At 47.4% G+C, this 26366-nt stretch overlaps 1 protein-coding gene across 1 annotated transcript; it reads right to left on the bottom strand.

The window, feature by feature from the left end:
* On the bottom strand, positions 1-25183 carry CLEC19A (C-type lectin domain containing 19A). The gene is given in 5 exon segments (XM_012522158.2): positions 1-573; positions 1193-1325; positions 9877-10028; positions 21280-21384; positions 25168-25183. Coding segments are annotated over 5 exon segments (486 nt in total). The 3' UTR covers positions 1-493.
* Between the last annotated feature and the right edge of the window lie 1183 nt (positions 25184-26366).

Raw genomic sequence — 26366 nt, 5'->3', positions numbered from 1 at the left:
ATTTAAACAAATTAATTTTATTGATACCTATTAATAAAGCATACAATTCATCCAGAGCGTACAGTCATGGTATTTGGAAAAACCATTCTTTCTTTGGCCGCATTGCTCAGATGATTTTGACTCTCATCCCATTGGGCCCTGGGATGTGCAGGGCCCTCCAACAAGCATATGCCAAAGTGATTGCTTCAGGATCAAACATGTGACCTGAGCCAGTCCAATGAGATTCAATTCTGAATCCAGAGCAACCCCTGGATTTCCATTACTTGAACCAATAAACCCATCTCTTCTTTTGCATTTATTAAGCCAGTTTGAGTTGAATTGCCTGTCATTTGTGACCAAGTGACTGTCCTGGATCTTTAAAATTTGCTTGTTTAAAATCTTTGTCTGGGAGATTTACCTTATCTGTGCTGTTAACATTTATTGAATATCAACTCTACCCTAGGTACAGCTACAAGGTGATGCTGGCATTGGGGCTCACTCCAGGAAGACTGGATCAGTGGATGGTCAGAGATGGAATCTTGCAGACAAAGGGAAACTCCCGGCTGCAGGCATTATCATTCCATGACCTCAGAGCTGCAGTGGAAAGAAAGTAGAGAACCTGGGTGAAGGTCCACTCACCATAATAAAAATAATTTCACTAACCCACTGGGGGTAAAAGACTTCTCCATCAGGTCCCATGACTACCCTGGCAGTCCTTCCTTGCTTATGCTTGCTGAGGTTGCTGTCCAGCCTTTCTGTCTTGTAAGGCCAGCCTTGCCCTGCCATCATGGATGGGCAGGACAAATTTCACTCAGAGGCTTGGCTCAGCTCTGGATCATAAGCTCCAGGTTGGCTTCCAGGATAGCAAGGCTCTGCTGGAGTTCTGTATAACTAGGTTTGAGAGCCAGCTCCACTACTTGCTTGCTTAGTGAACTTGAACAGGTTTCTCAACCTCTCTGAGCCTTGTGGGTGCTTGCACTTTAGTGCATGAGGAAGCTGACATAGAAGCACCACTCTTTGCCTACTTTCTGTGCAATTTTTTTCATGTCTCTACCGCTAATGTCTTTTCATCTGAATCATATTCTGCATGTGCACGAAGCAGCATGAAACACTCCAGAGAACCCCCGATCGCTCTCCAAGGTGCTGAAGACTCGCAAGTTGCTCGGCTTCTCCCCACCACCCTCACAAGAGCCCTGGCCACTGGAACACCCACCGCAAGTGGGCCGGTACCAGATTTGCGCGCAGTCCCCCTCCTCTGGGTCCGCATGGATGTAATCGCCTGGCTGGCTCCCATCCCAGGAGCTGTAGTCATAGGAGGAGCTGTCGGTCCACTAAAACTACCCTTCCTGGTGGGATCCACCCAGAGAAAGGCAAGGAAACAAGCCAATGAGAGAAAGATCAGGTATTTGAGCCAGTCCTAGGTCAGGAATAACATTTGATTGTTTAAATCAGTAGAATTCACCTGGCAAGAACCCAAATGGAAAGTGTAATGAAAAATCCCAAATATTCCATTCATAACAGCAACCTCAAATATTGGATTATGAATACATTTAATGAGAGTTTAGGAAACTTGTATTACATGACCTGATTAGGTAAAAATATAACAAGCAATACAGTAAAGTGGCTTGGTTTTCTTTTCTTCCCAGGGATCACCATGTGCCAGGTACTGTGCTAAAGTTCTTTGCATGCTTTAACTCACTCAACCCTCAGTATAAGTTTCCGAGGGAGATATTAGCTCCATTGTAAAACTGAGGCTCATAGAGGTTAAATGTATAACATTGTGCAGAAGTCCTTACTTTTAATCTCATACCACAGCTATTAATACCACTCTTACTAGCTGCAATTTAGTGACAGTTTACTAAGTGTCATATCACTTTATCCTCACCATCCTGCAAAGCAGCAATCATAATCAACCCCATTTTACAAATGAGAAAACACAGACTCAGATTAGTCTACTCAAAGTCACACAGCTCATAAAACATTAGGGCTGGGGTTTGAACCCAGGTGTTTCTGACTTCAGTAACCAAGACCCCAAGTCCTACACTTTACTGGCAGATGGGGGACATCCCCCATCACTTTTCTTTTGTCCAAATAGTTCTTTTTTCTTTCCTGATGTGGAATTACTTTGTCCAATGGCAAGAAAAGTCCTGTTGGGAATTTGATTGGTGCTGCAATAAATATGCAAATTAACCGTGGGAAGAACTACACCTTTGTGATGCCCAGGACAAAGATCCATTTCTCCATTTATTCAAGCTTTACGAAAGTCTCCTCCAAAGCATTGGCAATTATGGGTGTAATGGGAATAGAATGTTATTACCGAGAGACTAGAGCTTGAGATCCCAGCTCCATGCACTTCAGAGCTCTGCAACCTGGATAATTTATTTAACCTCTATGAGGCTCAGTTTTACAATGGAACTAATATCTCCCTCAGAGACTTATAGTGAGGGTTGAGTGAGTTAAAGCATGCAGAGGACCTTAGCACAGTACCTGGCACGTGGTGATTCCTGGGAAGAAAAGAAAACCAAGCCATTTTACTGTATTGCTTGCTATTATTTTTACCTAATCAGAGTTTCCTGAACTCTCATTAATGTATTCATAATCCAATGTTTGAAGTTGCTGTTACGAATGGAATATTTGGGATTTTTCATTACACTTTCCATTTGGGTTCTTGCCAGGTGAATTTTACTAATTTAAAAAAATATCTACACTGAGTCTGGCCATAACTGTTACTTCTTCTACTAGAACACTAACTTCTACCATCCTCAATGAGCTCTTACAGTGTGCCACAAGCCATGCTGAGCCCCTTGCATACATTCACTCATTTAATTTTCAAAAGACACTACTATCATTCCCATTCTACAAATGAAAGGACCGATAGTCAGAGAGGTGAAAAAAAATTGCCCAAAGTCACCCACCAGCCAGTAAGTGGCAGAAGAGCAGTGCTCTGAAGCAGAGCTAGAAGTGTACGTGCAAAAGAGAGACTCAGTACACAGCTTGCCCAGGGAACATTTGGGGACAAGATCCCCAGGTGGAGTTTGCTGTGTTATTGCCAGATATAAGATCTGGCCCAAACCACCCTCTGCAGCCTTATCCCCCCACCACTGTTCCAGCCACCCATGCCCCATGTGTATCCCAACCACTCTAGTCTTTAACTTCCTTGAGTGTGTCATGATCTCTCCCACCTCGGGGCCTTTACTCATGCTGTTCCTTCTACCTGGGATGCTCTTCTTCAGTGCCTTAGTTTCCCACCTGCTAAAACAAATACCATCCAATGGGTTGGCTTAAAACAACAGAAATTGATTGGATCATGGTTTTGTGGCTAAAAATACCAAATTAGGTTTCAGCAAGGCTATGCTTTTCCCCTGAAGACTGTGTTGTTCTGGGGCTGGTTGCCAGCGATCCATGGATCCATGGCTTTTCCATCATCTGGGAATGCACATGGTGGCGTCTTCTCCTTTCTCTTCTGAGTTCCATTGGCTTCTCTCTTCTACTCCTTCCTGGTGGCTTTTCCCCTGTGGCCTTCCCTATGAGGCCTCCAGTAATAGGATTAAGACCCATGCTGCTTCAGCCACTTCTTAACTAAAACTACCTTCTTCAGAATAAATTTGCAATGAGTTTATACCCACAGAAATGGATAAGATGCAGAACATAATTTTCTAGGGCACATAATTCAGCCAACCACACTCTAGCTTCCTCTTATTTACCCATTAGATACTAGTTGAAATGTCTTTTTACTTAGGGGAAAGTGCACTGCTCAGATCTCCTTCAAGCTGCTGGGAGCATAGCTAACCGACAGTCTCAGCTCGCAACTCTTTGGTACCATCACCCTGTTTGTGCTGAAAGACATGTTTCTGCCCCGTTGGCTCCATCACTGCCTTCATGTGAGAGCGTGCTTTCTCCAGGCTGTTCCCACTCAATGACTGAGAAAGTCAGGGGTACCAGGGCTGGCCCATTCTTACCCAGTGTGGGATTCCTGTAATAGGCATTATTGATGGTGAAGTTCATGTGTCAACTTGGCTAGGTTATGGTGGCCAGTTGTTTGGTCAAGCAAATACTGGCCTGATTATTACTGTGAGAGTATTTTGTTGATGGATTTGCATCCATTGTCATTGACTGCATCCACAACTGATTATATCAGCAATGTGGGGGAGTCTTCTCATCCAATCAGTTGGAGGATTTCAGAAGACAGAAAGAAGAATTTCTGCCTCTAGTTCAGCCAGACAGCTTCTGCGGAATCCAACTTCACCTTCTTCAGTTTCCAGCTTGCAGCCTGCCCTATGGATATGCCAATCCTCATGGTTTCTCTGAAAAATCCTGACGAATACAGCATCCTTTGCTTGAGGATTAGCCGTGGATGTTAGCCGGGCCAGGACATTCCCAGAACTGTGCTGTGATCTGAGGTTTTTTCTACCTGATCCTTCTTTGCCCTCCCCTTTCACAGGTCTCAAATACATCATGGTCTGCAGGCTTTCCCTGCCTGCTTCTGCCACTTTGTCCTTCACTGTCCCTCAAAAATCTCTTTCAAGTTTAACTGTCTTTGTGTCTGTTTTTGGAGAACCCAAACCAATACAGAAGCCTTTCCTGAAACCTCCATACTGTATGTTCTCATCATATCCTCTTCCACAACATTTATCACTTTCAAAACATGGCATCTTGGTGTCTGCTTCCTTTCTGTGTTCTGGGTGCATGGCAATAGCTGTCCCATAGGGTCTACGTGAGGGCCAGTTACATCAAAATGGAATCTTGGGTGGAGCTGACAAGGGAGCCTGGTGGCCATGGCTTCATCACCTGTCTATGACACATAGACACATAAGAGATTTGCTTTATACCATTAAAATGTTTCTTGTGCACTGGTTTTATGCTAGGTGCTATGTTGAGTGTTTTGCATGTATGAACTCATTTCATCCCCACACCAAACGGGCACAGGGCCGACACTGCTGGTTGTCTACCTAATGGTCATTCCCAATCCCTCTGTTTATTGCCTACAATGGAACCTAGCAAAGTCAGACTGCCACTTTCCCAGACTCCTTTGCAGCAAACACTGGCCATATGACCCAGACTGGTCAATTAGATATAAGGGAAAGTTTGTAGGGAGAGACTGCTGAGAAAGATTTTTCTTGCTGATAAAGGAAGGAGATGTACAGAGAAGGCTCCAGTTTCCATTACTATCTTCCCTCCTTGGATTGTAGCCATATGTGGACCTGAAACTTGGAGCTGCTACATTTGGAGACCATGAAGGAAGGCCAAGCTAACTGCTCATCCCGTGTGGTGATATCAGTGACTCTGGAAAATGTCATTTGCAGAGGTTGGAAGGGCAGGCAAGGGATGTAAGTGTAAATGGACAAATGAATGGGCACACTTCACTCAAGTAATTCACAGAACCTCCACACTAGAAAAGAGAGACCCATTATTGGTTCCACATTCCACTAAAGGGTAAACGTGTTTTTGTTTTTTTATAGGAAGCACCAGGGATTGAACCCAGGACCTTGTACATGGGAGCAGATGCTCAACCAGTGAACTACACCCGCTCCCCATAAAGGGTAAATTTGAATGTACTGAACAAGTCATTATAAAAAAATAAAAATTAACCCCAGACCCAACACTGAACCAATAACTTATTTCAAAATATGACTCTGTTGACTTGGCTAAGGTTGTGCAGGTAGGAGGTGATGGAGCTAGAATTAGAATTTAGGACTGCCTGACTTTACTGCTCTTAATCATTTATACTCATCTCCCATGAATTTCTTAATTTGAAATATCTGCTGCCCCCATTCCCTGAAGATTCCCAGGCCTTCAAGATCTTGAACCAGGACCAGTTCTTCCAGGAAGTCTTCCTTGAATATCAAATCCTTGAATGCCTGTACCCCAGAAGTTGGCTGGTAGGTTGAGTTCTCCATTTCCCAAGGTCTTGTCCCCCAAATGGGCTGTAAGGATCACAAGGATGGGCAGTATTTCATTTCTGTATGACATTGCCTCCCTCACACTTACCAGGCTCTGTTGCGTTTTGGCCCTCCAGGAGTGTGTGTTCTGTCTAAAATGAGAGTGGTAAGACTCCTGGGGGACAAGACATTCTTCAGTCCATGGGGTCTTTGAACTTGGTCCTACCTAACTGGGTAAACACTGTCATCCCCAAATGCCCCTCTCCTACACAATTCGGGCTCTCCAACATCAACTGCGGAATGTGCATTTTGAATGGCCGCCCAGTCATTTTAGAACTTTCCCCTTCTTTGTTCCACAACACCTGCTTGGGCAACTATTTGAATGTTTAATCACATTCTCCCATATTTGATCAAAATCACTGGAAAATGGAGATGCCCGAGGGGCTGCTGCAAGTAATTAGAAGCAGAGATCAAATAAACTTAACTCAACTGTCCATCGAAATGAAGAAGGAAATTATGAAAGCAAACTGAATGTCTGAGAGTCTTAAACCTTAGTTAGATGCTCCATGGACATAAGCTGATTGCATGTTTAATTATGAAGGAAAAGAACAAAATTTAAAACCATGAAGAAAATGCCAGAATTATAGAATTGAAGTGTGTCTCAAAGACAAGATGAAGTTAGGGATTTTCCAATCTGTTTAGCTTTATGGGGATGGAACCCCATTTACAACAGGTGAATATATTGTTCAAATTCAACTTTTCTACATATTTTCAGGAAAGTATTATATGCCAGGTGGGAAGCTACCTTTATAAGAGATGGAAGGGGGGTGGGGACTTAAAAGAGAAAATGAAGTATGTGCCAATGTTAGTATAAGGATGCCAGGAGGGAAGCGGACTTGGCCCAGTGGTTAGGGCGTCCGTCTACCACATGAGATGTCCACAGTTCAAACCCCGGGCCTCCTTGACCGTGTGGAGCTGGCCCATGCGCAGTGCTGATGCGCTCAAGGAGTGCCCCGCCATACAGGGGTGTCCCCCACATAGGGGAGCCCCATGCGCAAGAAGTGCACCCCGTAAGGAGAGCCACCCAGTGCGAAAAAAAAGTGCAGCCTGCCCAGGAATGGTGCCGCCCACACGGAGAACTGACGCAGCAAGATGATGCAACAAAAAAAAAAGAAACACAGATTCCCGTGCTGCTGACAATGACAGAAACGGACAAAGAAGACGACGCAGCAAATAGACACAGAGAACAAACAACTGGGGTGGGGGAAGGGGAAGGGGAGAGAAATTTTTAAAAATTTAAAAAAAAAAAAGGATGCCAGGAGCTGAGAAGAGAGAGGAAGGTCAAGTTGTGGGAGCAAAGAACGGAAGAACAGGAGCTGGGCTGGAGATAGCTGGCAAAACCCTGGCTTTGCCTGGAATCCCTTCTGATGCCCAGTTAACCAAGGTTTAGCAGACTGAGCTGTCCTCTTGGTGGGCTGGCTAAAGTAAAATCTTCATTTGGAATCACTTTTACATTCATTCTTCATTACACATGCCTCATTTCTTCCTCTAGGTTGGGAGTACTTTGAGAGCTCATTTCATCTGTCTTTGTAAGTGTCAATCCTGTGCCATGCTCTGCTTTGTATGACTGAGGGTTTGAACCCTGAAGACTGCATTTCCCAGGCTTCTATGTCAGCTGGATTCCTACCAGTGGGAGGTCCTGATGAGCGATTGGAGAGTGGGAAGAAGGGAGAAACCCTTCAGTGCCTTGGGAGACTCTGGCAGGGGCCACCTCTCCTCAGTGGCTCCAGCTCCCAAAGGACTGACCTGCCCTTCAGTGTAGGGGTGGACTTGGCTTCCTGCTCCTGCAAATCCCTAATTTGCCTCACTGGCTCCTCTTCCAATTCTCAGCTTCCATCAAATCCTCCCTGTTTGAAAATATTTGTAGTAGGCCCTGTTTTCCTGGTTGGAACTTGACTGGCTCAAAGTACTCTTCAGCACCACTGAGAATAGAGTAGGTGCTCAAATTAATCTACAGGATGAATAGATGGGTGGAGTCAAGACTCTTTTGGAAACTAAGAGGGTAGCCCCTTTCTGTTTTAAACAAAACTCAGTGACTCTCTACGGTAATAGAATAAAAATTAAAAAGAAAAACAGGGAAGCGGACTTGGCCCAATGGATAGGGCATCCACCTACCACATGGGAGGTCGGCGGTTCAAACCCCGGGCCTCCTTGACCCGTGTGCAGCTGGCTTGTGCAGTGCTGATGCTCCCCACTGGTATTCTCTTTGCTAATTGAAGCTCATTTTCACCTTGCCCAATTTCTCATGGAAACTGTCCTTGGCAGTAGATGGCAGAGCCTTTAGCAGGAATAGCCAAGAGCATGCTGGAGGACTTCTCTTTCTAAGTGTGCTGTGCTCTGCTGTGTATCACAGGAGGCTCAACCCTTGGGTTCAAATGACGTAATAGACATCAGAGGAATATAAGGAAAATAGTAGAAGGAATAATAGCTGCCATTTATTTGCTAAGTGTGTCAGTACATCATCACCTGAAACCAACTTAGGTAGGTATCCTCATTTTACAGATGAGGAAACTGAGTCTCTGAGAAGGTAATTTTCCCTGTTAGTCACTAAGTAAGTGTGGACCTGAGCAGTCAGATGATATAGCACCTCCGCCCTCCAGGCCTCCTTCCACATTCCTCTTTGTCTCCCAAGCCCCAGCCAACTGACTATCTCATAGTTCTCCAATCTGGTCCAGCCCCTTTACCCTTCCATGCCTTTGTGCATTCTGTTCCCTCTGCTGGGAATTCCTGTTCCTGTCTACTCCACCAATCTTAAAGACTCAGATCTGACAACACCTCTGCCCCAACAGCTCTCTGACTCCCTGGTACCCTAACTGTACCCTAATTATACCATTGCCCACTTCTCCTAGTGCATCTCCCTCATCACAATTCAGTTCTTTGTTCTTGCATCTGACTTCCCTACTGACTTGTGAGTTCCTTGAAACCAGACATGATATGTCCCGTGACACCCACACTACAAATCCGCCATCTTGCCTCTCTTCAAGAATCTCAGTGACTAGAAAGAGGGTTGGTTCTTTCTGTTGTAGAGTCATCGAGTGTTGTTTTAGAGAAGTTGTGGGTTTACAGAACAATCGTGAATAAAATACAGGATTCCCATATACCATCCTATCATTTACACCTTGCACTGGAGTGGTGCATTGTTGCAGTTGATGAAAGCACATTTTTATTATTTACTATTAACTAGAGCCCGTGGTTTACCTTAGAGTCCACTGCGCAGTGCAGCTACCTGAATGTTTTTATTTTTTTTAAAAGATTTATTTATTTATTTTTCTCTCCCCTTCTCCCCCCTCAGTTGTCTGCTCTTTGTGTCCATTCGCTGTGTGCTCTTCTGTGACTGCTTCTATCCTTATCAGTGGCACCGAGAATCTGTGTTTCTTTTGTTGCATCATCTTGTTGTGTCAGCTCTCCATGTGTGCGGCACCATTCTTGGGCAGGCTGCACTTTCTTTCATGCTGGGTGGCTCTCCTTATGGGGTGCACTCCTTGTGCGTGGGGCTCCCCTACGCGGGGGACACCCCTGCATGGCAGGGCATTCCTTGCATGCATCAGCACTGCGCATGGGCCAGCTCCACACATCTCCCTCATTTTTGAAGGGCAGTTTTTGCTGGATAAAGAATTTTTGGTGGCAGTTTTTCTCTTTCAGTACCTTAAATATGTATACCACTACCTTCTCATGTCCATGGTTTCTGATAAGAAATCAGCACTTACTCTTATTGATACACAGCAGAGCACAGCACACTTTGAAAGAGCAGTCCTCCAGCATGCTCTTGGCTATTCCTGCTAAAGGCTCTGCCGTCTACTGCCAAGGACAGTTTCCATGAGAAATTGGACAAGGTGAAAATGAGCTTCAATTATCGAAGAGAATACCAGTGGGGAGCCCCATTCTCCCACTCCTCCCCCACAAGGAGTTGCTTGGCTGTGCCATGGAGGACCCAAGAGCACCCTCACCTGCGGATGGAGGCCAGTTTGGCAGACTTCCTGCCGATGGAGAACTCAGATCAGAAGTCTGCCTCCGCCCAGGTCTTATTGAGAGGGAAGACTCTATAGCAGCGGCCTTTGAACCCCGTCCAGAACAGGGGGCACAGGGAAGCCTGGGGCAGCTCCGGCATGGCTGGGGGCAGAGAGAAAATGGACTGGGAGGGAGGCCGGCTGTGCAGAGATTGTTTCCACAGCTTAAATATTCTCAAGCACTTAAGTCAAGCACATCCTATTAGGATGAATCCAATTCTATGCCTGAGGTGCAAAAAAATGCATGCATACTTGAAATTGATAAGACAATAAAAAATATTACTAATATTTGCCCATTAGGAACATTTGGAATCTAGTGATGCTTTGGTGTATTTTTCTTCATGTCATGCTCATGTGTAGTGGTTTTTAAAAACTGCCACTGTGGGAAGCGGACTTGGCCCAGTGGTTAGGGCATCCACCTACCACATGGGAGGTCTGTGGTTTAAACCCCGGGCCTCCTTGACCCGTGTGGAGCTGGCCCATGCGCAGTGCTGATGCGCGCAAGGAGTGCCGTGCCACGCAGGGGTGTAAGGAGAACCGCCCAGCGCGAAAGAAAGTGCAGCCTGCCCAAGAATGGCGCCGCACGCAGGGAGAGCTGACTCAAGATGACGCAACAAAAAGAAACACAGATTCTCGGTGCCACTATAAGGACAGAAGCGGTCACAGAAGAACACACAGCGAATGGACACAGAGAGCAGACAACTGGGGGTGGGGGGTGGGGTGGGGAGAGAAATAAATAAAAAAAGAAAGAAAGTGCAGCCTGCCCAAGAATGGCATCGCACACAGGGAGAGCTGACAAGATGACGCAACAAAAAGAAACACAGATTCCCGGTGCTGCTGATAAGGATAGAAGTGTCACAGAAGCACACATAGCAAATGGACACAGAGAGCAGACAACTGGGGGACGGGGAGAAATAAATCTTTAAAAAAAACAAACAAACAAGCAAAAACTGCCACTGTGATCATACTGTACTATTCACACCTGTCAGTATTCTGATTTCTAAAAATTAATCATCAAGTAGCAGCATTTCGCAAATTCATTATAAATGCTTTTGTAAACATTGTTTTAAATAGCTCTTTAATACTCCACTGAGTGGCCATATTAGAGTTCATGTAATCATTTCCCTATTTTGGGATGATTAGATTGTTTCCTTTATTTGAACTATTCCCAATAATGCTGAGATGAACAGCTTTGTACATAAAGCTTTTCTGGCATTTCCAGTGATTTTTTGAGGCTTTGATACAATTTGTTAAATTGCCTCCTGAAAGTAATTTATACTCCCACGGTAATGTCTGAGAGTCCCTATCTCAATGTGTCCTTGCCAGAGCTGAGTGTTATCACTTCACTGGAGATCTCTGCAAATTTTATAAGCAAAAACTGGTATCTCATTTCACATTGCAGTTCTGGGCAATCTGGCGAGGGCACACATTTTTTCATACGTTTATTAACTAGCTATCGCCAAAGCATATTTCTGTCTTTTGCCCATTGGAAATACTGGGGTTCAGGATTTGTTCTTAGTTCTGAAAAGGAACAAATGAAAAGTTCTCCCAAGTCTCAGCCCCTCTGAAGGCCTTTTAGGAGATGCCTTTTTTTTTTGGAAACCACGACTCAAGGTACCTGGCCAGGCAAGGCAGGTGTGCTGAGAATGGGGTTGGGTGGTTCATCTGTGAGGACAGGGGGTGGGCTGCAGTGAGATGTACCAGGCTGGGGTCAGCAAGCCTCCGTCCCAGCCCAGCTCGGCTCCTGCTGCTCTGTGTGACACTGGTCCTTTCCTTCCCTTCTCAGCTGTCAAAATAGCTGACCTCTGGGATTCCTTTCGCGGTCAGACCCGAGAGGTATAGACTCGGCCTTCCAAGCCCCTGTCGTGGCTGGCTGAGCTCATGGAATAAAGCAGTGGTGGACAATATTCACCGAGCATTTAGGATGTGTCAAGCACATAGCGGGAAACTGAGGCTTAGAGTAAGTGACTTGACTATGGCCTTTCTGCTGATCCGTGGCAGAATGGGGACAGGAGCCCAGGGTTCCTGGCTCCAAAGTCTTTGATCTTAATGTCCGTATAATATAATGCTTCATTGTGAGAAATCAAAGGGCAGGGAAGAGTTACAGCACCCACTTCACAGGGTTGCTGGGACAACGAAATTAGCCCAGGGCTTGGCAAATATAGACGGCTCTATCAATAGCACTGTTATTTCATCAGTTCAGGGTCTCATAACTGGGGCTGATGGGTTTCAGGGGTCCAGGCAATCCCCCAAAAGTCACACAAGCCTGTGGGTACCTACGTGCATGCATGCACGCATGTGCACCTCTGTGCATTTTTTTGAGGAAGCAAAAGCTGTCAGTAATCCAGACAGCTATGCTAAGCAGACACGTGTCAGTCCCTGCTTCTATCCTGGTTAATCCCAGCCCTCCTGAATCAGCCTTGCCTGCTGTCTCGCGATGCATGCCAGAATCTGAACTGGGGCAGCTGAGTTGGAATCTGCTTGGAGTCTGTTCATGTAACCTCTGCATGGCCGAGGAAAGCTGTGCTTGGGGAGGTAGCCTGGAGCAGTAGGCTAGTCCTGTCCCTGCTGCTCTCTGGGCCTCAGTCCCCCTTCTTGAGGGCAGTGGTCCAGGAGGACATGGCCTCAATACCTTCCAGTGGTTGAGAGGCTTGAAGGGACCCCTTGTAATGTCGGGTGTGGCTGGGCTCTTTGGGGACTTCTGGTATTGCCTTCTAGACAGAAAGTCTCAAAGGAATCACTCCCTGGGGCCTCTATTTGGACCAATTTCCCCCTTAGCAGGGTTGAAAAGTAGCAAATCATCCCCTGCTTTCCACCCGTCACTTGTCACCAAGGACACTCATTTGTGAGAATGTGACCCAGTTTGCGCAGGAATGGCTGGAATAATTCACCAGAAGTACAGTCCTGGTTGGTGCTAACCCCTTTCCCCACTCCCACCCCATCCTAACATTTGGCATCGTGACTACCCATACTAGAGATGAGAGCAGGGTGGCCAACTCATCCCAGTTTGCCTGAGATTGTCTCAGTTTTCAAACCCAAAGCTCCACAGCCTGGGAACTGGCTCAGTGCTGGGCACACTGGACCACGTGGTCACTCTTGAGCAGTGGTTGTCAATGACAGGGGCCAATTTTGCCTGCCATGGGACATTTAGCAATGGCTAGGCACATGCTTGGTTGTCACAACTTGGAGGAAGACGATGCTACTGGTTTATAGTAGGCAGAGGCCAGGATGTTGCTAAGCATCCTACAGCAAGGGACAATCCCCAAAGTTCCAAAGGTCAGTAGTGCCCAGGCTAAGAAACCCTGCCTTGGATGGAAGACGGAACTCCAAAGATGGAAGGTATCCCACAGCACAGAACATCACAGCAAATGCCCACACTTCCCAGCTGATCCATTCCCCTTCTCTCCCGTTCCCTGTCCTCCCCTCTCCTCTCCTTTCTTTTTGAGGTACTGGGGGCCGGGGATTGAACCCAGAACCTCGTATGTAGGAAGCTGGCACTCAACCACTGAGCTGCATTGGCTCCCCTGAGTTGGTTTTTTCATTTGTTTTTACTTTTTTCAGGAGGCACGGGGAACTGAACCCAGGACTTCCCATGTGGGAGGCAGGAGCTCAACTACTTGAGCCACATCCACTCCCTTGTATTTCCTTTGACAAGAAAATAAGCCTCAGCCCCCACAAATGATTAGAAGTAGAGCTCAGGTTATTTCACTAACTTTCTTGGAAGTTCAACTTAACTTTAAAAAAGTGTAAAACTTTGGCATTTTGGGATGTCTATAGTGGGAAGTTTGTAGCTTTTTTTTAAAAAAAAAACTTTTTATTTTGAAATAAACTCCAGACTTACAGGAAAGTTGCAAAAACAATACAAAACAACACCTAGAACTCCAATTTACCTCCTCACCAACGTCTGGCACTTTGTGACATTTATTATATTATTTATTATACTATCTATCTATCTGTCTATCTATCTATTAGATATCTAATTTTTCTAGATATCTATCTAAACATTTATGAGCAGGATGCACACATCATGCTCCTCTTAACACAACACTTACAGATACATTTCCTGAGAACAAGGATACTCTATAGTGGGAGGTTTTTGTTTTTTTTTTTTAAGATTTATTTATTTTTTATTTATTTCTCTCCCCTTCTCCCCCCACCCCAGTTGTCTGTTCTCTGTGTCTATTTGCCATGTCTTCTTTGTACACTTCTGTTGTTGTCAACGGCACAGGAATCTCTGTTTCTTTTTGTTGTGTCATCTTGTTGTGTCAGCTCTCCGTGTGTGCGGCGCCATTCCTGGGCAGGCTGCACTTTCTTTCGCGCTGGGAGGTTCTCCTTACAGGGCGCACTCCTTACGTGTGGGGGTCCCCTACGCGGGGGACACCCCTGCGTGTCAGGGCACTCCTTGTGCGCATCAGCACTGTGCATGGGCCAGCTCCACACGGGTCAAGGAGGCCCGGGGTTTGAACCGCAGACTCCCATGTGGTAGACGGACGCCCTAACCACTGGGCCAAGTCTGCTTCCCTAGTGGGAGGGTTTTGAGTTCTCTAATTTACCATATTGCCGGGAAACGGACTTGGCCCAGTGGTTAGGGCGTCCGTCTACCACATGGGAGGTCCACGGTTCAAACCCCGGGCCTCCTTGACCCGTGTGGAGCTGGCCATGCGCAGTGCTGATGCGCGCAAGGAGTGCCGTGCCATGCAAGGGTGTCCCCCGCGTGGGGGAGACCCACGCGCAAGGAGTGCGCCCGTGAGGAAAGCCGCCCAGCGTGAAAGAAAGAGCAGCCTGCCCAGGAATGGCGCCGCCCACACTTCCCGTGCCGCTGACGACAACAGAGGCGGACAAAGAAACGAGACGCAGCAAATAGACACCAAGAACAGACAACCAGGGGAGGGGGGGGAAATTAAATAAATAAATAAAGCTTTAAAAAAAAAAAAATTTACCATATTGCCTGATCTGGAAGTCTCTTCCTATGGATGTTGTTCCTTCTTTGCTCTCTATCTCTTTTTCTTTTCCTTTGCTTTTTTAAAAAAAACAAACTTTTAATTTTGAAATGAATTTAGGTTTCCAGAAGAGTAGCTAGGATTGGATGAGGTTAGACTTGTCTGGGATTGGCTAGAGTTTCCTAGCATTTGTTGCTCAAAATTATCTTTACCTCCTCTCTTTCTCCTCTCTTCACATCGAATCCATTTTCAAGTTTTGCTGATCTCTTCATTCTTTCCCATCCACATTCCCCCTGCCACTGTCACCTCTCCCCAGAACTCTTCAGCCGCCTCCCAGCCATCCTCCCTGCCTCCAGGCTGGCCTGTCAAATCTGCACCTAGTGGGTCTGGAGCTCCTGGGGCAAATGACACAGATGAGGCTACAGGCCTTGTGGGTCTCACAGTCTATGGAAACTGACAGTAAGGAAAAGGAGCACAGGAAGAAAGATGCCGTTATGTAATTTTTGGATGTGTGCCATGCAGGCAAAAACTTGAGTGAGCAGCTCCACGTTATTTTGGAAACTGATGATATGTTTGACCCTGTCCTGTAGCTGCCACCCCGCCCCTGGCTTCCAGGAGCTCACAGGTGATTATAACTGGGCACCATATGTTCCCTCCTTGACTGGGGGAAATACAGGGTGTTTCTGTGGGAGCACCTAGAAGTGCCATGTAGCCCAGAGTTGGAGATCTGGGAAGGCTTCCTGGAGGAGGTGATATCTCTCCTGAGGCCCGAGAGGAGTACAAGTCAGAGAAAGAGTGAGCCTTCCAGGCAGACTGCACAGCATTTGCAAAGCCTTGAAAGTGTGAGAGAGAATGGAGCATTTGGAGAACGGAAAATGGTTCAGCCTGGCTGGGAATTCCAGAGGCGGAAGAGGGGATTCGCCATGGTGGGCTGGGAAGGAATGCACAAAGGGGCTTGTTGCTCTGGAAACCAGGAGGCCACACTCTGTGTCCCTTTTCCTCATTTAGCAGCAGGAAAGGCCCCCAAGGTCTCCCCGCTGGGGTGGGAGTCAAAGCCTGTGGGAGCTCTGAGCTTGTTATGGAAAAAAGAACACACGACGGGCGTTCAGGGCTCTCCCCCTGCCCCGCCCCCCCTTTTTAAAAGAATAAATTGTCACCTTCCCACTCAATCTGGCTGCTGGCTCCCCTGGCCTCCATCCAGCGCCCACGAGTGTGCCACCGCCCTGCCTCCTCCTGCCCGGATCAGCCCTGGGAGGCAGCCAGGACGGGAGGTGGGGGGGGGAGGCTTCTGCGGGAGGGGAGCAGGAAGGGGGCCCCGGGAGGGCCCCATCTCCCTGGCTCCCCACTATTCCTGCTGCCCTGCTGGCGCAGGATCCCGCTGCCAGGCCCTCCTCCTGCAGGGAGCCCTGGCTCGGTGAGCAGAAATGGCGCTGCGGCCTCTCCTGCCTGCGCCGTGCTTTCCCTCCTCTGGGCCATCCCTGTGGCCACATGTTGCAGAGGGAGGAGCCCTGGAGGTAGAGCGTGGCAGGGCATGGTCTTGTCCTTACAAGGACAGCCACCATTCTCTGGATGCTTGGTATGTGAATCCTTGGGACCAACCGAGAGTGGGGTGCCAGGATCACCCCCATTGTACAGATGAGGAAACCGAGGCTCAGGGACGTTAAATCACTTGCCCCCACAGCTAGCAAGGGTTGGAAGAGTTGGGAGCCAGGTCTGATGGTCTCAAAGACTCCTAAACAAGGGCTTTTTTTTTCTGGTTTTGTTTTCTCTTTTGTTAAAGAAATATATCAAAGAGCAAATTTAACAATTTACTAATTAAGCAAATAATCCAAAGCCTCCTGAGTGCCTGTTCTGATTCAGGTCTGTGCCCTCAAGTTGCTTACTATCTGGAGGGAGGAAAAACCACGGGGCAAGGAGATAGCCTAGAAGTATGTACAGAGACCATAGAAGAGTGGCAGGGAATGGGCCAGAGTGTCCCAGGGACACTCTAGGATCTGAACTCCCTGCCCTGCTATAGGAGGTAAAGACACACAGGTGCCCAGACCTCTGAGCTTTGGCTTAAGAGCTGGGACTCTGGCGTCAGATGGCCCTAATGCTTGTGCCTCAGTTTCCTAATCTATACAATGGGCAAGATGATAGTGCCTACTTCACAGGGAAGCCTGTGCCTGGCTCACAGGAGGGGTTCTAGTAAATTACATATAACCACACTCCGGGCCCTGGGACCTTGCCAGTCACTGGAGCAGAGAGGGCACTGCCTGCGTTTTGGAGGGGAGGGGAAGAGGCTACAGACTCATCTAGAGCCCCATCTGCATCCCTCAAGCCTCACAGAAGCTGGCTCTGCGCTTCAAAACACTTGGCTATAATTTCCTTTGCTGCAGAGAGTTCTTGGGCTCAGGAGCCAGGGAGAGGAGGCTTTTGGATGGTTGAAGAACATAACAGCAAATACATTTACAGCTCTTCCTAGGTGCCAGGCACTGTGCTAAACACTTTACATTTGTTAATCCATTTAAACAATGGGATTAAGTCCAGGTTCAGAGAAAATATTCCGGAAAAGGGATCTAGCTTGTCTAAATCCTGCCAAGTCTCTCAGAGGTATCAAAAGTTTTTTTTTTTCTCTCAAAGCAAACCTGGGCGTGTGGCTGAGCCATACTATTTGCATCTATTTGCATGTTGGGAAGTAATGAGAGGTCCTGAGCAAGAGCGCATGATCTAAGGCCCAAAGGCTAGGAGTATCCGGAACAGGAAGAAAAACCAGGCCCGCATTCATAAGGACTTTTGGGGGTATGTGTCCATTTTCACAGTCTCTGAGGACCCTCTGAGACCCTTGATGAGCCCTAGTCACCCACAGCCCTGCTCACACACACACATCCACACTCCGTCACATTCACACGCTTTCTTCTGGGTTGAAACTGTTTTCCTTTAGAGACACGAATTGGTCTGGGATTAATGGTTACTTTGGCCGGTTGTTTGGCCTCTGTGAGCCTCAGTTTCCAAAGCTGAAATCTGGAAGGGCTGGACTGATGGATTCACAGGAACCCTTCTGCTAACTCCAAACGCTGAGCCCTCCCAGGCTGCTGGGTTTGGAATGCTCTCAGTCCCCTCATTTGTAGAGCAGGGGTGAGGCATGAGGAAAGACACCTGGAAGATTCTACAGTGGAGGCTTGTTGTCATGACAGACAACTGTGTCTCCTGGTCAAATCTATCATGACATCACCAATCACAGCACAGAAGTGGTAACAGCAACAACTTTCATTTTCCTAAGCCCTTATCACGTGCCTGGCACTTTTCTAAGCTCCTGCATGATCTCATGGAAGCTTCCCAAACCCTTGGTAGGTGCCACATTTATCCCCACTTTCCGGAAGAGGAAGCCTGAAGCTCAAAGGGGTCCCCTGGATGTAGCTACTGAGATAGGAAAAAACTTCCCTAGTTGCTCCCACTCTCGAGCTCATCCTCAAGGCCCCTTCCCTGCTGGCCACACAAGCCAGATCTCAGAATGTGTGAGGCAGCCCTCAAGAGTATTTTGTACAGTTTCTCTCTTGCTTGCCCATTGCATAGACTGCATAGTGTGTAAATGTTGTTGAAGAATTGGTTCACAGTCATGTAGCAGAACGGCCTCAGACTGCTGCCCACAAGTGACCGATTCCCACCTGGAAGTTCATGCTTGCTGGCCTGAGGAGCCAGCATTTGAACCTTGTGCAATTAACTTTCAGCTATGATGTTCTGCCTACATTGTCTTTGCTCTGCTAGTAGCTGAATTTTGTGTTTTACAAATCCTCTGTTAAAGCAGAAGGTGATGATAAGTTGGTCATAGCAGCCCTTAAAAGCTGGGCCAGTAAATTTCACCACAGCAGTAATTTAAACTTTGGATCCTCAAAATAATAATAATGAGAAGCTAAGCCAACTAAAAAAATGATTTTTACACATGACCTGACACACATTTAAAATGTGTGTGTGTTTTAGGTTAAGAGCGATTGAACCCAGGACCTCATACAGAGGAAGCAGATGTTCAACCACTGAGCTACATCCACTCCCCTAAAATCTGTTTTTTAGAAAGCCGTGTCTTGCTGATTTCAAACCCTTTTTCCTTCTCCTTATTTATTTATTTATTTATTTATTTATTTATTTATTCATTTATTTATTTATTTATTTATTTCTCTCCCCTCCCCTCCCCACCCCAGTTGTCTGTTCTCTGTGTCTATTTGCTGCGTCTTCTTTGTCCGTTTCTGTTGTTGTCAGCAGCATGGGAATCTCTGTTTCTTTTTGCTGCGTCATCTTGTTGTGTCAGCTCTCCGTGTGTGCCGCGCCATTCTTGGGCAGGCTGCACTTTCTTTTGCACTGGGCGGCTCTCCTTATGGGGTGCACTCCTTGTGCGTGGGGTTCCCCTGAGTAGGGACACCCCTGTGTGGGAGGACACTCCTTGCGTGCATGGGCCAGCTGCACACGGGTCAAGGAGGCCCAGGGTTTGAACCGCAGACCTCCCATGTGGTAGGCGGACACCTTAACCACTGGGCCAAGTCCGCCGCCTGTTTTGTTTTTAAATACTTACTTTATTTATTTCTCTCCCCTTCCCCCCCGCCCCTTGTCTGCTCTGTGTCAACTCTCTTTGTGTTCTTCTGTGCCTGCTTGCACCCTTGGTGGCACCAAGAAACTGCGTCTCTTTTTTGTTGGGTTATCTTGCTGTGTCAGCTCTCGTGTGTGCAGCGCCACTCCTGGGTGGGCTGTGCTTTTTTCACGCGGAGGGGCTCTCCTTGCAGGGCGTATTCCTTGTGCATGGGGCACCCCACGTGGGGGCGCCCCTGCGAGGCACGGCACTCCTTGCACGAGGCAGCTCTGAGCATGGCCCAGCTCATCACAAGGGCCAGGAGGGCCTGAGAATTGAACCCTGGACCTTCCCATATGGTAGGCGGGTGCTCTATGAGCTGAGCCACGTCCGCTTCCCTCTGTATTGTTTTTAAGAGGGCTACCAGTTAGCTAGGCTGATGCATTTTGTACTTAGCTGTACTGTGTGATATGTTTCATTATTCTAGGAGGCCAACATGAGACCTGTAATAAAATATGTAACGGGGTTGGAAGCTGGGGAGGAGGATTTACTGCTGTACAGCTAATACGTCATAACGGATTAACAAGTACCAAAAAACAACAACGCACAAAGCAAGGTCGAAAGACACTCCAAGAGTCTGCAACAGAACCAGAGTCCATGATGCTCATCTGAGTGAACTGAGCCTGCCCCCCACCCTCCTACTACTCAGGTTGCCAGATTTAGGGGGAAAGAAATGAAACAAGATTCCCAGTGAAATCAGAAATCAAGTATAAGTATATCCCATGAAATATTTAATACACGCTTATACTCAAAATTATTTATTACTTGTCTGAAATTCAACTGTAACTAGGCATCTGGTATTTATCTGGCAACCCTATCACCCCACCATTTCAATCTGTCCTAACACTGGAACAGCCCAATAACTTGCCCTTATGAGAATCTCCATGTAGGTATTATATTATCAGTTGTACTTTGATAGGGATAAAAATAGTATCTTTGCCATAGGATTATTGTGAGAATTATTGTGAAAATTAAACGAATTTACGTATGAAAAATGCTCAGAACAGCACCTGGCACCTAATAAGGGTAATGGAAGACTTCATTGTTGTTACTGATATTATTATTAGAGTCAGGGTTCTTTCCAAGGAAGTCACCCTAACATACAGAGGACCCCTCAGAGTCCACACCCCAGAAATTCCCATTGCAACGAGGAAGAAATCGAGCTCATTTGAAGCCCTGTTTCCTCCCAATGGGACTCTAGGAGGTCGTGAGCCTGGAACTGATGGTTTCCAATCCATGGGGACACCACACAAAACCTTTAGGGCTGGGTGTCACAGGGCTAGGACTCCAGAGAGGCCAGGAGAGGGACAACTGCACCCTTCCTGCATGCCCACCCTCCAGAGGCACAGCAGTGGGGCCTGAAAGCTCCCTGGAATGGCTGTCACAGTCCCAGGGACCCGGGTGCTCAGATGCCAAGTCCATAATAAAAAAAATACCATTTTCAGGGCTCCCTGTGATGCCAGGCACCACATGCCAACGCTTTTCCCATGTTCTCTCATCTCCCTTACATAGCAGCCCAGACAGGGTGCCATTATGATCTCCATTTTCCAGAAGAACTGAGGCCCAGAGAGGTTAGGAAACTTATCCCAGGTCACACAGCTTGTAACCTGCAAAGCTGAGGTTTAAACCCAGGACTCCTAAAACAACCCTTTTGGTCTGGCCCTAGGAGAGTGCCCATGAAGGGGGCTGTCAAGGGGCTCAGCGAGGCACCTCAACCCCCCTCGGCCAGATGAAAACTCCTCACTGATGGAAACTCAAGTCCCTCCGCTGCGTCCCCCTGTCCACTGGCACCCGGCCCTGGCCCTTGCGCTCACCTGGGCTGACACTGATGTCCGTGTGTGGAAAGGCCTGTGCAGAGAGGAGGGTAAGGGAGGCCGCAGTCCACGGCCCCAACTCTGCATCCTGAGCCTCAAGAAGGTCTGAGAGGAGCAGAGGCCCTTGGGCAGGACGCTGGGTTCCAGGAGTGCTCTCCAGGCACAGATGGAGCTTCCTGGAAGCCAGGGAAGGATTGAGTGGACCAGTCTCCTCCTCTCCTTCCCCTCCGTTTCCCTCCCCCCCCTCCCACCCCCGCTCTTTGCACCTGGATGGAGACAAGCTCAGAGGGACAGGCCCTGGGCCCGGCCTGCCTCTGGGCACTGTGGGGCTCTGGGCGCCCTGCGTTCCTGGGGCTTGGCTTCCTCCTCTGTAAAGTGGAGTAGTGAGGAAGCTCACACCCCAGCCTGTTGGGGAGTCACGGGACATAACACGATTGGGCCCCCTCGGAGTAGTCTTAGAGGGTGAAAACAGAACTCAGCATTGAGAGCAGAGGCTGCACACGGGGCCTCTCAGCTCAAGGCCCATCCACTAGTGGAGGGGATTTGTTGGGTCCAGGCAGTGTTTTAAAAAATTCATTGCCAGGGCATACAATCGGGACATTTTATTTTATTATTATTATTATTTTTTAAAGATTTATTTATTTATTTAATCCCCCCCCCTCGGTTGCCTGTTCTCTGTGTCTCTTTGCTGCGTCTTGTTTCTTTGTCTGCTTCTGTTGTCGTTAGCGGCACGGGAAGTGTGGGCGGCGCCATTCCTGGGCAGGCTGCACTCTCTTTCGCGCTGGGCGGCTCTCCTCACGGCCGCACTCCTTGCGCTTGGGGCTCCCCTAAGTGGGGGACACCCCTGCGTGGCACCGCACTCCTTGCACGCATCAGCACTGCACATGGGCCAGCTCCAGACAGGTCAAGGAGGCCCGGAGTTTGAACCGCGGACCTCCCATGTGGTAGACGGACGCCCTAACCATTGGGCCAAGTCCGCCGCCTTATTATTTTTTTAAAGATTTATTTATTTATTTATTTCTCTCCCCTTTCCCCACACCCCGGTTGTCTGTTCTCTTTGTCTATTTGCTGCGTCGTCTTTGTCCGCTTCTGTTGTTGTCAGCAGCGCGGGAATCTGTGTTTCTTTTTATTGTGACATCTTGCTGTGTCAGCTCTCCGTGTGTGCGGCACCATTCCTGGGCAGGCTGCTCTTTCTTTCATGCTGGGTGGCTCTCCTTACGGGGCGCACTCCTTGCATGTGGGGCTCCCCTACGCGGGGGACACCCCTGCATGGCACGGCACTCCTTGCGCGCATCAGCACTGCGCATGGGCCAGTTCCACACGGGTCAAGGAGGCCCGGGGTTTGAACTGCGGACCTTACAATTGGGATATTTTAGATACAAATCCAGATTTCTGCCTTCTGTGGACAATCCGAAGATCTGGCAAAATTTAGCCCTCATTTCCCCATGGGAACAACTGCCCGGAGCTGAGAAGGGGCGCCCCTGGCCCTGCCGGGGTTGGAGACCCCACTGCTGATGGAAGAATCTGCGCAGGCCCCGGCTCTCCTAGGAAGGTCTTGGTGACTGCTTCTCTTTCTCCCAGGGTCCCTTGAGGTTTAAAGGAGGTAGAAGCGTCTTGACAGAGAGGCGCAAACGCTGTTGGTGCCCAGCTCTCTTATGGAGGATCGCTCAGACTTAAATGTTTCAAACCGCTGGTGCTTTTTTCTGGATGTCTCACATTTATGGAGAATTAATCTCTCTAAAAATCAGAGCCTTTCTCTCCCCCACTTTGTATGCCCCTATGCAAGTCACTTTATCTTTCAAGCCTCAGTTTCCTTCTCTAGAAAATAGGGGCCAATGACAGTGTCCACCTCACAAAGATGAAATGAACTAACTTATGCATCATATACTTAGCATCAATAAACAGCCAATTGTGCTGCTATTATTATCATGATAATTATTATCGATCCAGTGCAAGCCTTTTTCTGGCATCACCTGGTCCTCCCCACCCTGCACTGCCCCCCTTCTCTCCAAAAATGCTCAGGCAGGTCTCCTGCCACCTTGCGTCGCTGGCATTCACAGGGCGGATTTGAATGTGTCGATTTGGCTTCCAAGCCGCTCGTTTTCTCTCCGGAACACCCGCTGCCGTGCTTGTGAGCAATAACTTAGCTCCTGCCCACGCAGGGTGCTTTGCGCTGCTGGCGCTGGAGCTGAAAGCCTGCCAAGGCCTGACTCAGGGTGCAAACACAGTGCAGGCCTGGTTTCAGCCTGCAGCACGCCTTGGTATACCAGTTGCCTCAAAATTTTGGCACTTGCAGACACCCATCAGTAGGAAATTTCAGTGTACATTTGCATAGTTATAAATATGTGAATCTTCTGCTTACTGTCGTGATACAGCACGTCTGTTACAAAACACCCCCCAAAAATGGCGATTTGAAGAGGCTGGTATGAAATATGACCACAGAAGAAACTTTGGATGCTCTCCTCCCACACCCCATTATCTCGTGCACTGTACTTCCCGAGTCCCTGTGGCCATGCTCCTGGGGACGGCCTAAAATCAAACACGCCCTCTTGTGAGCACACTAGAAAGGGAGGGAGAGGGCAGTCAAGGGCAGACCACTGGACATCCTTTAGAAAAGTAGGAAAATCCTTTGATCAGGCAAATAAGCCCCTTATTATTTTAGCTGTGCTGTGATTTGCCCCCTGAAGTTTTTTTTCGTAAATCGGTTCCCGCTCCCTCTCCAGACGGGAACACAGAAAGGATTGTACGGCAGCAGCAGTGCCATCGCTGCTACCTGGAAACTTGCTCGAAATGCGGAATCTCGGGCCCCGCCCCAGACGGGCTGGATCAGAATGCACATTTTAAGCTCCCCAGCAGGTTGTGTGCACACTAAAGTTTAAGAAGTGTTGTTCTAGACCAGGGGTTGGCAAGCTTGTTCTGCAGAGTCAGATAAATATCTTAGGCTCTGCAGGCCATTCGGTCTCTCTCACAACTATTCAACTTTTGCCGCTGTTGTCCAAAACCATCCAGGACAATGTGCAAATGAATGGATGGCTTTGTTCCAATAAAACTTGATTTATATAAACAGGCAGCCAACTGGATTTGGTCCATGGGCTGTAGTTTGCCAACCCTTGGTCTGGAACTCAAGTTTACTGGTCAGAAAGTAGACAATTTCATCAACTGACAAATATGATCTTGGCTAAACTTTTGGGAGGTTGTAGTAGTCTCTTTGTGACACAGGGTATAAAGTTGTGTTTATTGCATGATGGTGTACCCCAAACACACATACACACACTCAGACACACTGGGCTTATGGTGGCCTGAGAATTCAGAGAAGATGGCTCCATCTATCATCTCTCTTGTCATCTATCTATCTATCTATCTATCTATCTATCTATCTCTCTACCTACCTATCTTTCTATCATCTTTCATTTGTCTATCATATCTATCTTTCTATATCTGTCTATCAGTCATCTGTTATCTATCATCTATCCATCTATTTATCCACTATCATCCATTATCTATCATCTACGTATCACTTATCTACATGTATCCTCCATCTGTCACCCATCTATCTATTTCTATTCATTTATCTATCACCATTTATCATCTATCTCTCTCCTTTAACTTATTAGCTTTTTAAAAATACTACTTTTAAACAACAATAAAACAGTTTGACTTGGGTCAAACACAGCTCAGGCTCAATTTCAGCCTGCAATATGCCTTACCACTACCGGTCACTCAAAACTTTTGTGCTTAAAAATTAAGCAAACAAAACATTAACAACAAAAACACCTTTTGTACTTTTGCATGCCTATCAGAATCTTCCCAGGCCCCATCCCCAGAATTATAAAATAAGCAGTAAAAAGTGCCTTTTGATTCAGGCGCACCCACATTCAAATTCCATACCTGCCTCTATGACCATGTGCTGACTGTTTTATCCTCTAAACCCCAAGTTTCCGCATCTGCAAAACAGGGACAAGTCAATGCTTTGCTCATACCAGTAAAGTGCTTAGAATAATGCCTGACATGTGATGAGCACTCTTTACATGTGTAGCAGTTTGATATGGTTATGAATTCCAAAAATAGATATTGGATTATGTTTGTAAACTGGTTTGTCCCTCCAGGCATTAGATATCAGATCCAGAGGTTTCACTATTACTTGATTAAATAATGATTAAGGCTTTGATTGGGTCACATCAGTAGGATGTTGCATCCCTGTCCCCTTGGCAGGTGGGGACTCACAGAGAAAACGACATGGCAGAAGAGTTAGTTGGAGTTTTGAGCTGGGACCCAGGAAGTAAACACACAGGAGAAGAACACAGAGGAGTAGGGACAGCTCCACAGACATGGTAGTGGCCCCAGGAAGAGAGACGAACTGTTCACCTGATGGTCTACAGCTGACCTTGTGGAAAGAAGGAAGCCTGAGCCCGGAATCGAGCCCCGGGGAGCGAGACAAAGCCTAGAGAGCCTGCTGGCCTACAGCTGAAATTGAAAGAAGCCAGGACCACGGAGCCCCAAGAGGAAGAGGAAGGCTGAATGTCAGCAGCCATCTTGCTCCAACACTTGGCAACAGACTTTGGTGAGGGAAGTAACTTATGCTTTATGGCCTGGTAACTGTAAGCTCCTACCCCAAATAAATATCCTTTATAAAAGCCAACAGATTTCTGGTATTTTGCATCGGGACCCCTTTGGCTGAGTAATACAACATGCTAGTCATACAACAGGTCACAGTGGAACCCTTGATGACACTGCATATGAAAATGTAAAGTTGAGAAATAAAACAGGCTGATCTTTAGGGCACTGCTTCCCATCTTTTTTTTAAGGAGTAAGTTTTTAGTTTTTGCCTAATTGCCATCATTCCTGAGTTAAATGGCATTTTTGAACATAAAAAAGGGGCACATATCTCACTGGCAGTGGAAGATGCAGGCCAATCAGAAAGAAAGGAGTGCTGCTCTCCTCCTCTGCAGTGACTCCCAACTTTCAGCCCCGAACGGCTGTTCCTGGGACCCGTCACATCGGAGCAGGGCTGGACAAGGGTCAATAGCTTCAGACAAGTCCCAGGGGGTGAAACGGAAGATGGAGGAATTCTGGAGCCTCGGAACTCC

This window comes from Dasypus novemcinctus, chromosome 23 (assembly GCF_030445035.2).
Source record: "Dasypus novemcinctus isolate mDasNov1 chromosome 23, mDasNov1.1.hap2, whole genome shotgun sequence".
Taxonomy (NCBI): Eukaryota; Metazoa; Chordata; class Mammalia; order Cingulata; family Dasypodidae; genus Dasypus; species Dasypus novemcinctus.
This window is presented reverse-complemented; position numbering and strand designations above follow the sequence as displayed.